General features: G+C 37.3%; 1 protein-coding gene across 1 annotated transcript in view; it reads left to right on the plus strand.

The window, feature by feature from the left end:
- The window catches only part of WDR64 (WD repeat domain 64), a 65,938-nt gene that overhangs the window by 47,565 nt on the left and 5,482 nt on the right, over positions 1-12,891 (plus strand). The window contains exons 17-24 of the mRNA XM_057363978.1: positions 1-78; positions 1,733-1,823; positions 3,208-3,250; positions 4,624-4,757; positions 6,174-6,279; positions 7,931-7,992; positions 8,383-8,492; positions 9,266-9,451. Coding sequence (XP_057219961.1) covers positions 1-78; positions 1,733-1,823; positions 3,208-3,250; positions 4,624-4,757; positions 6,174-6,279; positions 7,931-7,992; positions 8,383-8,492; positions 9,266-9,451 — 810 coding nt within the window. The remainder of the gene's footprint in view (positions 79-1,732; positions 1,824-3,207; positions 3,251-4,623; positions 4,758-6,173; positions 6,280-7,930; positions 7,993-8,382; positions 8,493-9,265; positions 9,452-12,891) is intronic.

Consider the following 12,891-nt stretch of genomic DNA (forward strand, 5'->3'; position numbering starts at 1 on the left):
GCGTAAAACTAATGAAGACAGCCAGGGCTCTGGAGTCAATGCCATATTATTCCTTGTACATCGTGTTTTCTCTTCCAGGTAACTCTGTACATTTTATCTTCCTTGGGGCAGGCACAGTCACTTGGAATTTTGTTGTAGTAGAATGAGGTAATGTTTGTCCAAGATAGCTTCTTTAAATTGAGATTTTATTTGTATTTAATCAATTCAAGTCGATACAGTTAATTAACTTTCCCATCCTTAAACTTTTGCAATGCTTGTCAAACCATACGATATATTTTTTCTTCTGCTCAGCTGTTCTTTTTGCCTCTAAATGACCTCATTAGTCCCAATTCTGTTAAAGAATTCAACAGAAGTTAGCTTTTTCAGGTATCAGTTTTCCAATGTACTATAGCCTCCATGATCTCTGTGAGATAATTGTGTGGCAGCAGGCTTTTTCTTTATTTTAAACCTGATAAAATCCGTATGCTATTAGATACTCTCACCAAAGAGGCAAGCACATTGAAGCATGCAGCCACAAGTTTCTTCTTCAAACAAACTAGAAGCTTCCATAGGCTAGTAGTGTTGGATGAAAAAGAGAATTTTAGCCAAATATGCTCATTTTCAGAAAGGCATTGTACCTGTAYATCACTTCACAAACACTTGTCTTCCAATGTATACACAAAGGCAACCATAGACAAAATTACTCCGTATGACTTAAATACTTATGCAGTTTGAARTTTTTAGCAATTAGACAGCTTTTTTGCTCTTATGAACCATAAACATGTTTTATGGTCTCATGTTCCTTTAAAATGTTCAACTAGCTTATGCAACCCCCCTAAATGTACGTATCAATGCTACTTAATGGAACATAAATTCTCTTTTCAACATTATAACTTAATGATTAGTTTAAGAAATCCTAGCTAAATAAATAAACAAGRAGTGATAAAAATTCATAAGCAGATTCTTTTTTATAAATCAAGAGAAGTTTTTACTATGCTTAAGCAGGAGGGAGGATCCTATACTGACTGAAAATCATAAAGTCTTGGGATGTTTTATATTTACTGGGAAGATGCCTGGATAAGTTCGACTGTGATCATATACACACAAAAAAAATATTCAAGTAAGTYTGTAAAATCAAACTAGAAACTGCAAAGTTGTGAGCATTTGCCCGAATTTATATGGACTACCCCAGCTGCATACTTTCTAACACTCTTGTGAAAACCAGAGCAGCTGTGACACTGGTGTGAGTTGTGTGGCAAGAACCACTTATTGACACAGCCAGAACTTTTTGTGATTCAGAAACAAAACCATTGAAGATCATGTCCATTTTTTTCCTTATTTTCTTCCACAAAATCTCATTTCTGAGAGTTTTCATAACTGATTGAGAAGAAGTTTCTATAATTAAATGAAAACTCTTTATAGAGCAAAGCACTGTGTAAAACAGTAGGAAATAAGCCACTAGCATGCAGTGAATTTTTCCCTTTCACATCTTCAGGATGAATACCAATGTTAATTTTATTTTATTATGGATTTCATTTGCTTAAAACACCTGACAGAAGAGGCTGGCTGTGTCATATGCAAATATTGCCTAGTTATTTAAAAAATATACAAAACCAACAACTCTTAGTCTAATCAGTCTAATCAATTCAGGTACTATTTTATGATGCTTTTTAATGCTGGGTGAAGTTGATTTCCAGATATCAAATGGTGACTTTGAGAATGTCAGTGATCTTCAATAATTTTTCTCATGAAGGAAAAGACGTTGCCTTTCCCCTATTACTACTTTGAGGAGTGATGCCACTGCCACTCCAGAGCACAAGAGAAATTCTTTGGACCTACATGAGGTATGTATGGTGGTTTGATGGATTTTGTAGCATTCAAAACAAATTTTGTTTTCCTTTTGGTTTTAGTTTTAAAATACTGTAGCTTACTAAAATCCCTCTATAATAGCATCCATAAAACTGAATATTAATAATTATGAATAAATTAGCTTTATTTAACTTTGTTAAACTGACTGAGGAAGTGAATTAAGAATACATTGTCAGTCAGCTGGCTCTGTAATACTTGAATAGCTGACTAACCAAGTGTTTGTCAGATGCTGGTCACTAGCAATTCTGACTTTCAAATGGGGGTACAGCAGGATTCAAGGGGGAAGGTAAAATAGACAAATTATGAAGTACRTGAATAAATGCAGAACTACTTCCACATTGCAGCCACACTTGCTTGGATACATTGTTTCAAAGGAAATGGTTTTTTGGGGGKTTGGGTTTTTTTAAAACCATCAATGTGTCCGTGTCTCAATCTGTATATTTTTGCTAAGGGTAGGATTATGGGGTTTGTGACACCTTTTGCCCTTCTGTGCCAGAAGGGCATGCCATACTTACAGACCAACAAAAAGCAGGCAAAAAGAGGAAAATCCTGCTACCTCTCTGATTCTAATYAGCATGTTGTTTCAGCAGAATGTGGCCCTTGGAAAGATTCCCAAGCAGAAACTGGCTTAACTGCTATCTGCAAACCAAAGTATCCAATACAMTGTGCTACGTTGTCATTAGAATAACAAAATGGACAGTGATTTGTAGCTTTCAAAAAGATCCCTAAAAGTCTTTCACGTCAACGCTTACATATCAATATGTAGGATGAGATTGATGTGACTTGTCCATTTCAGAGTTACTTCAAACACTCAGGGCTGCAGAGTTTTTCCTGTCTTATTTGMCTTGGCAATTTTTGAGGCCAGTATACCAATTACTGTCAGCCTTGGGGATGCTCAGAAGACTACCTGGTGAGGCACAAATGAGGGATTGTGACAATTCTCTTACTGAAAATGGAGACATGAGTAAATGTTATTGGTATTTATACACTGTTAATTTTTGCTCGGCAGTAACAAGACTATAGGCGTAGTTTGAACGAACTCCCGAAGAGATCTAGGTTACATTCACATGATTGCAAATTAATGACTTTGCTTGTCTTAAGAAATTAAGTTTATTCAGTCAAATTTACATTTAGCATATTCCTCTATTCCCTTTAATTTAATTTGTGATTTGTTCATCTGTTATTTTGATTTTCTTCAAATAAAGTGTTTCTTGTTTATAATTAGTGGAAATTGGAGGAATATTTGAGTCATCCAAATAAAAATATAAGTTCTTAAAATAATTTCAGTTACTGAACTGTTCTGTAATTGCACCCAAATTCCACTTTCTAATTCTCTTACATTTTATTCCTTGCTTTTAGGAAAATGTGAAAAGTGATGAAATTAATACTGAAACAGCAACAGGTATAGAAAGATATTTTTCATTCTTTTTGTTGTTGATCCATGAGTTCTGCGTMGATTATTGTAGAAATGGAATTGGTCAGTTTGTCCGGCAAACTGCATTTAGAATAATTGGGATACCTTTGGTAGGTGGATGACAGATCTCATCATCATATGTTCCTTCCTGATTTGCAGTTATTTCCCAAAAGCCAGGCCAGGATGTAGGACATACAAGACCTTATTTGCTGTTTTAGCCAAGTAGACATGATGACACTTTCAGAGTTTGGGAATGTCAATTATACACACTTTTCTTCTACACAAATATTCAAGCAATGAATTCCTGGAATAGTATAGTAAGACCCAACTTGAGTTGAGCATCAGTAGATGGCCTCACGGACAAAGGCTTCCAAACTAGGTGAAATTTTAGAAAGAAAAGTTTCCATTAYAATATATGTCCTTAAAAAATCATAATCAAGAGAGAGCTGAGGGCTTAAGAGTTAAAGCTGTGCAAATGATTTGGTGAATTTGCAAGAAGTAAATCCTCTAGATTCTCCTGAATCCCTTAGAAATTCTCCGCTGGAAAGCAGAATTTTCCAATAACAAGAAATTTGATAATCTGCAACATGCATTTAAGATCAATTTATTTGGCAAAAAAAAAGAAAAGCATGCCCTAAAACCAAAATATTCCTAAGCCTTTTGGCTTAGGACAAGCTGCCCAATGAAATAGACATTCATGTTAGGTCTTGCATCCACTGAATATCCACTCGTGGATCTTCATGGGACCTGCCAGCATCTCCAGCTCTGGAGAAGTCACAGCAGAACCACAAGGTTCTTTGTGGCCACCACTTTGCATTTGGCAAAAGTTTTGAACTGGAGAAGAAAGTACAGAAATGTAGGATTCCAGAATTGTTAAGTGTCATTTAGTTATTAAACTTCATTGCTGAATTCACAGTTTTCTCTAAAAGCCTCATGCAGAGGCTGCACATCTGCCTGGTAGCTATAATGGTGACCACTATCCTGCACTCCTCCACTCTCACTCGTGTTTGCACTTTCTGTAAAATCTATATAAGATTCTCTTATAATAAGAGAATATTATTCTCTTATTGTATATAAGGCTTCTTATAATAAGAACCTTCTCTATATAAGGCTTTCTTATCATAAGGTTCCCCTGCATCACAAACAATAGTTCTGGCTGGTTAAGACAAGACAGAGAAGATTGTTCCAATTACTTTTCAGTTGTCTTTATCCATACTTCTAATGTTTTTAGAGTAACACCATCTTGATGATGGAGTTTATTTTCAAATTTAATTCTTTTTTCTAGGGTTGTGTAATTTCTATACATTGAAAAGCAACACTAAAACTTTTTGAGAAAATATATGATATTTTGTGTTCTAAAGCAGAAGAAGCAGCTAACAGTAAGAACACCCAAAATGTGGAGATGGATGAACAGTTGTTGAAGGCTAAAGCGGGAAAATCACCATTATTGGCTTCTGCTCATGAAAGTGGCTGTATCCGCCTGTGGAGTATTCAGGTAGACAACTGAATATCTTAGGGAAGGGACTGGAATATTGACAAGATAAATCCATTGACAAGATAAATCCACTAATCTTTGGAAAAATGCTCTTTAACTAGCAATTGCAGCAGCAGGTATTTATTGCATCTTTTGGTTATCAGTTTCTTCCATGGAYGCAAATTAGTTCTGCTTTAGCGACTGTAGCGAGGGCTTAATGGCAAGTGGAAAACAAAGAAATGTGATTTGAAATAATTATAACAAACTGAGTATAAATTTATGTGGAAATCTAGAATCTGATTTTTCACCCACAACATTTACTTTCTAAGAAAGGTTTGTAGGCAAGGCAGTGTCCTACTGTTGGAAGATGAGAAGCATGTCTGGAAAATTGTACAAGCCAGCTAGCACTAGTAGGGCTACAAACCAGGAGAAATTAGTGTCCTAACACCTAGTGTCTACAACTGTTATAGGCTTGAAAAACCAGTCATGCAACTGAATGGCAAAGACTTATTTGTCATATCGTCTCAGATCTGTAAGAGCCTATTCCAGAAAACATGTGACTCTAAACAAGACATACAAAGTAAACACAGCAAGGGAAAGTACCATGATGTGGTTGGTTGATTGGTAATACTGCTTATTGTGGCAAACAGTCACCATCATAGCTCAGCCATGTAAAACTTTAAGAGGAATCCCAGCTAAAACAAGTCATGGGGAGAATTTGTCAGAAGGATGGTGAGGTAACTTTGCAGATGTTTTCCACAAAAATAAAAAATTATGGTAAATGTAACTAAGTATAGTCGAGTCGGTGTGAGCTTTGCTGGGTTTTGTTTTCTTCATAGTTGACGTAGTAGTGTCCTTAGATTCCTAGAGAACCTCCAAGTGTAGCCCAAGTTGGTCATGATGATTGTCATAACCATTACATGTATGACAAAATAAGAATCTCTTTATCAGCAAGACATTCTCCTTCACATCCTCCCAATCCTGAAGAGGCAATAAAGGAGAAAGTCTACTGATGCTCACTTGAAAAATAGAACAAATAGAACAAATTGGTGAAGGAGACATCATGGGCACATGATTTGCAGAAACAAAATTTCAGTAGCAAATGAGGTGCATACTGATGTTAATCCACAGCAAATGAGGGTTAAGTGGTGAAATCGGGGTAGGTACAACTAGTCTGACTTGCTGGAACAATTAAATAGCTTGTCCTTTTGACGTACAAGAGACAGCAATCCAGGAGAATACACCACAGTTATCTTTGTCATTCAGTAGATTTAGTAACTTACCTTCTCAGCAGCTTTCTGAATAGATATGAGCTAGTAATTTTGAATAGATAAAATCAATGATACTCAAATTCTGATGCATTAATATTTTTTATGTAGGTATTACAAGATAAATAYGTGGRGTTTATTTATTTGTTTGTTTGTTTGTATGTTTTAGGGAAACTTAATGAAAGAACTTTTGCCATTTTCAGAACATCCCTCAGGTCCTCTGACAGCACTGTGTACAGACACCTTCACTAAAATTCTTGTGGCAGGCAGTAAAGGTGAGTAAACATGTTAGTCATTCTCTTCAGGACAGTCAGTAGGACAAGAAAATATGGTGCAAATGTGCCAGAAATGTGGAAACAAAGGTCTAAATGCTGCCAAATTTTTTCCATCAAAGCTATAATTAAATAATTGTAAAAGTTTTTGTTTTTTAAAAAGATGGTAGATTAAAGCTTAGTGTTATAGTGTTGTCAGTACAATTGTTTTCATAAAAAGAATTACAATTTTCTTCATTCACATGCCCTGCATATACTTTACATCTAAATTATGCTATTAATCCCAAGGGCAAAGATTACTGCTAAAAACAAGCAAAAATTTCAGTTCCATGGTAATAATACTAAATAAAAAGTTGCAACTTGGGCTGCACGGARAGCTGTGATTCAGACACTGATATGGAGTGCCCAGTAATGGCTTCAGCAGTACACCACTATATAGGAAAAGCACTTGTCTGTGCTAGTAACTCATTGCTAGACTTTAAATTCCACAGGAAATCTGGCTTTCCTTTGGCGGAATGTTCAAATGTTTGTCTGCTGTCTCATTCTTCTTCAAACCTTTAGAATCACCCTGTCAATTTTCCTTCTCTGTGTCTCTTATAATGTGTCACTTTTCTTTTGAAATGCTTATTAGAACTGTTTTCTGCCAGCTTCCTGCTCTTATGTTGTYAGAAATTGAATGGAGCAAGGGATTTGATCCTCATTTGTTTCAAATTTGAGCAATAATTTTACTTTTATGTTGAAAATGATGAGAAGTTTCCACTCCTCTCTGATTAAAATGAGTAAATGAGTTCAGAAAGGCAGCATGCACTGAACAGGATTTAATTAATTGTGGAAAAGTATCCACCCTACTACTTATTCATTTGATACTCTCCTTTTGCCATTTTGTGTTTGTGTCACTGTGTACTTGCTTTTCGTACTTTCCACACTCTTTTATCTGTACTGCTGCTACCAATTTCCTTTTCCCACTACAGATTTTTCCTTGTTAGGAAAAGGTCAACTTCTCCGCCTGCCTCCTCACTTGCTTGCAAATGTACCATCCTAGAAATAAGAAGTGACTGCTATGAAAGTTGGGATTAAACAAAATATTCCTCTGTCTTGTTGCAGAAATGAGAAATAAGAGGCAATTTCATCAGGAAGTGGGGAGCCTAGGCAGGAACCCAAGCAGTTGTGGGTGATAAGGAAAGTGGTTCTTTGATTCTAGTTTCACATGAGCACACTAAAATGTTGTAAAATATTGTGTTCATTATGTATGTCATTAACTAAACTTTGACCATTTTACTCAGCTTGAAACCATTGTAATCCCCAGGAAGCTCTCATACCTTGGCTGTTCAATAGCCAACTGTCTTGACAAGATGACTTATTTTCCACTCATATAATTTAAATAAAAAGATTACTTCCATTTCAAACCTATTCAATTAATGACACGTTGCTCATAAGTAGCACGTGTTTCTTTGTGTATTAATGAACAGTCCATTATTTCTACTCAGTGTTTGACAATTAGATAGTTAGTCTCACTGTAAACTAACTGACCTGTAATCTCTGTCTCATTTTGCCTAGTGTCGACTGAGAGCAAGTGGCAGCCACAAGCAAAGGAGTAGCACTAATGAAACTTATTGATGTTTTGCTTTGTTTTGCTTTCTCCTTTCTTAAACAGAGGGATATGTTATTCGCTGGAATATTGCCTCATTCTTAGAAGATTCACAAAATAGAAAAAAAGTAAGGAAAAATCTCTCAGATCTTTTTAACTTGAACAGTATACCTAGACAAACAGGAAAAAAAATAATTCAGAGTTCTACAGGGATAAAAATGTTTTCTGCATATAAAGATTATGTTTTGTGCAGAAATAATAACTTGATGCCGTGAAAAAACAGGAAAACATAAGTAAAATGGTGTTAACATTGTTTCATTGTGTTCAGAGAAAGTATATTATGAATTAATCCATGTCCCCAATTGATGTTTCTACCATATGCCATTTGCAGGCTGTTTCATGGAGGGATTTTTTTTTCACCTCTTCTCATTTTCAGAAAGACTTGCTCGACTAAGCGAGCAACAATTGTGGGATACAGAGCTGCCTCAAATGCAGTTGTGGGGGTTTTTTTTCCTCAGGAAGTAAAGGAGGAGGTCTGCTGGAGGGCACATGCTACTGAAGTGGTTGACTTATTTTTTGAAGAGGAGAAAAATGTGGTAGTGACAGCATCCATTGATGGTTCAGTCAGGTATAAAATTACTAACACTTCTTACTCCTATGGCAAATCAACTGAGCTATTTTCAAAGTTCCTTTTCTTGGTGCACTTGTATATAGGCTGGAACTTAAATAAAATAAAACCGTGGGTACATTTTGTGTTCTGCATTTGAAAGAGCTGGTTTTAATGTCACACTTCTCAGGAAGTAAAATGTTTTGCGGACTGACATTTTCTTTCAGCCTTGCTTTACTTGAACACGTAGRTAATGGCTACATAACTTTAAAAATTAGATCCTGTTCTAATCCTATTTTAGCTTTCAATACTTGTTAAATTGACATGGATCTAAAGTATGGCATCTAATCAATGCATATGCAATTAGACTATGGAAGCTTGAAGATTCTTCATAGACAATATAATTCCTTCTTGGCTAACAAGTATATTTGAAGGAGTTTCTTTTGCTTTCCTGGAAGTATCAATGAAGAAATTTTGTGTAGCTCCTKCTCGGGTGTCAGCACTTTACCACAGGAACAGTCAGGACTTTGGTACATTTACTCCTCAATAACATAAATACAAACATGAACAATTTGTTTTCTGCTTTTTACAACAACCTTCTGAATTTTATTTTACTCTCAAATTATTTAAATCATAAAAGCAATCTCATTGATGTTTTTATGACTAGCATATTGACCTCTACAACAGTGCCGCAGATTTTGATAATGTGCACAGATATCATCTCACTTCTGTTCCACTTCTAAAAATATCCAATTTTCTTCTGTCCTATGGCATTGCTTCTACTGTGTCTGTAGGCTTTGGCATGCCATGACTGGATACTATTTTGGTTACTTTGGACAAGCGAGGAAGTTTGAATTAACAGATACCAGTCGGCTGATTTTGCCTCCTGATGTTAATGATGTTCCTGCTATAATTAAAGGGGAGAGCAAACATTTGGAAAAGAAGAAAGTTGAATATCCTCTCATGCTGGACAGAGACAAGTAAGATCTCATACATTTACATACATGTATGATTGGGAGAACAGTTTTGAAAATATGCCTTTAAAACACCTTTCCTCTGAAGGTCAGAAAAAAATTAGTACTATGTGTTATTCGGAAATATCTTTTTTAAGAGGTTTTTTTTTTTTTTTTTTTTTTTTTTTTTTTTACCCAGTATGGATAAATCTTTTCATTTTTATTACTTGGGGACAGTCAGGATTAGGTGATGTTCAAGGTTTGAACCCAGTAATAGTGATGGCTACATACATGTCTCAGCTTTTACCTAATTAGAAGTGATATATTATATATGCTGTTCAGGTTAGCAGCCTTTACCCTTCAAATTCCAAAAGCTGCTATATTTCTGGGATCTCCAAAAATTTGCTGAAAAAGCTTAATGTGAATAGTTTCATGCAAAACACCAATCCTTCTAGAAGAATAAACCAAATTTATCTTTCAGTTTTAATAATGGTCATCTTAAATTTGCTGGGATGTTATGGATATGTTCACTTACATGGATAACAGACTCATAGAGTATGACATTCTGAAACTGGCATAAATATGTGTTCGACAGCAGTGCTGAACTTTTCTTCTAGGTAGAGTTCTAGAGGGATATGGTTTAGTTACAAGTCAAGTCAGAGAGCCTTGGCTCTTTAGTTTAAGTGGTATTTCTAGTCCTGGAACTCTCCAGTTCATTAATTAGTGAATTGGCCAAGTGAACATCGATATTGAAGGCATCTTCAGAGGCAGTGCACACAGTTTCTTAAGTGACAAAGAAATTAAATCTGAACAAAATATACTTCAGGGCTTAAAAAGCCATGCATTCTTTAGTGGTAAGGTTTCATATACCATGTCCATTCTTATGCTGCCTTTCAACCAAAACACTTTGGGACAATGGAAAATCTCCAAGGTGCTTTAGAGTTACCCCATTTAATCTGGTATCCTGTCAATAATTATTATTCCATGGAGTTTTTACTAATATGAGTAGCGTGACTGCAGTCAGAACAGTAACTCATCAATACAGAGAAGTGCTTGGCTGTTTGAAGGACTAACCCCTGTAACTTATCTAAATAGTCATCACTGGTTTGAAACCTCTGGACCAAAGATACTATCATTAAGTCAGTTAACCCAAAAGAAACTTTCCATAAATTACATGCCTGTGACTACTTTTTGAGGATTCTTCAAATATATCAGTAAAGGAGAATGGCTGCCATACATTTAAACACATTACCTTAACAGACAAAGAACAAGAAAATGAGAAATGCTTAACTGTGTAGCGAACTGGAAAAAAAAGTGTAGCCACATGCTSTGCAACACAGTTTCAGTCTTATCATTCTACATACTCTGTATGCTGTCATCTCAAGAGTGACCTGGTTCCTCTGGGTTAACTGTACCAAACAGTGTAAGAGAGMTAGTCAACCATCATCCAAAAGGCAGTGTTACTTATGGATGCTAGGCTTTGCTCTTTGCAGGATGCTGACAATGGTGTTGGGACAAGTCACTTATCTTTGTGATGCATATGACATTCATCACTAAGATAATATTTGAGGATCTCAATTAACTAATCATGTTATAAGTRTTATTAACAGATATATATTCATAGAATCATAGACTCATTAAGGTTAGAAAATGCCTCAAAGATCTACCATTAACCGTCCCGCAAGTGCTACATCCAGATGCCTTTTGAACATTATCAGAAACAGACTCCACAGCCTCTTTGCAGAGCCTGTTCCCATGTCTGACCAGCCTTTCAGCAAACAAACTTTTTCAAATATCTAATCGAAACCTCCCCTCGGTGGAATTTGAAGCCATTTGCTCTTGTAGTGTTGTCATCTGGGAGAGAGGCCAAACCCTACCTGGCTATGCCCTCTTTTCAGGCAGTTGTAGAATGCAATAAGGTCTCTCCTGAGCCTGCTTTTCTCCAGGCTAAACAATTCCAGCTCTTCCATCTGCTCCTCATAGGACTCATCCTCCAGACTCTTCACCAGCTCTGTTGCCCTTCTTTGGACACACTCCAGCACCTCAACATCCTTCCTGAATTGAGAGGCCCAGAACTGGACACAGCACTCAAGGGGTGGCCTCACCAGTGCCAAGTACAGGGGGACAATCACCCCTAGTGCGGCTGGCCACCTATTTGTATATGACAGATTGAATATCACAAAATGTTCTGAGTTGGAACGGACCCACAAATGTGAAGTCCAGTTCTTAAGCAAATGGCCTGTATGGGGATCAAGCCTACGACTTGAGCATTATGAGCACCATGCTGTAACCAACTGAGCTAGTTACCATGTGCTATTGGCCTTCTTGGCCACCTGGGCACACACTGGCTCATGCTCAATCACTGTCGACCAGCACCCTCAGGTTCTTTTCCACAAGGCAGCTTTCCAGCCACTCTGCCCCAGCCTGTAGTGCTATCATGGATTGTGACCCCAGGCCAGGACCTGGCACATGGCCTTGTTGAACCTCGTATCATTGTCCTTAGCCCATTGGTCCAGCCTGTCCAGATCCCTCTGCAGAGGTTTCCCACTGGCCAGCATATCAACATTCCCATCCAACTTGCTGTCATCTTTGAACTTACTGAGGGTGCACTTGATCCCCTCATCTAGATCATCAATAAAGATATTAAACAGCAGTGTACCCAACACTAAGCACTAAGTGTTCACTAAGTGAACATCTCTAATGACTGGGTGCCAGCTGGAGTTAAGGCCATTCATCACCACTCTCTGGGTCCARCCATCCAGCCAGAACATTGCACCCAGCTAAGCCATTAGCAGTCAGCTTCTCCAGGAGAAAGTTGCACGAAAATATTCCCTGCCGTGGCCCTCGCTATCTTACAGCTGTGTGTGGGGGCTGGRCTCAGAAACAGCCTGGACTCAGATAGACTAAACAGCGCAGGCACAGTCTAGGTGACGCAGCCAGCCACAGAGATGAACGGGATTGGACAAATGAAGCTGACCACCAATTATAGAAAGGTGCATGGACATTGGATGTTGCCTGGCCATGTGATGTGGCTGAGGCATGTGTGACTGGTGTAACTCTATATGTGGGAGATAAGAAACTGTATATAATTCATGCTAGCTGGCTGGTAGAGAGAGAGCTGGAATCCAAAGATTAATAAAGAAGAACCTGGACCTGCCTCTCAGAGTTCACGTCGTCTTTCCCGCGGTGGGCGCTTACAATTCCCCAAGTGTGCACCTACTTAACAAGGCATAAATCTATCTGAGCAKCATAGTTGCTTGCAGTTTAGACAAGCATCTCAGGATTCAATTGAAAAATGCCAGCAGGTAGATAGACTCATATAGAAGAATAGTCTCAGTTTCTCTCTGCAGTTCCTTAGGTTGTGTGACCTGACATTTTCCTGATTATAAAGGAAACTGTTAATCTGCACTAGCAGACATTCCAGGTAATATCTTCTCATGGCTAARTTCGGAAACCAGACATATGAG

This window comes from Malurus melanocephalus, unplaced genomic scaffold (genome assembly GCF_030028575.1).
Source record: "Malurus melanocephalus ecotype Western Australia unplaced genomic scaffold, MMel_1.1 scaffold_33, whole genome shotgun sequence".
NCBI classification, from domain to species: domain Eukaryota; kingdom Metazoa; phylum Chordata; class Aves; order Passeriformes; family Maluridae; genus Malurus; species Malurus melanocephalus.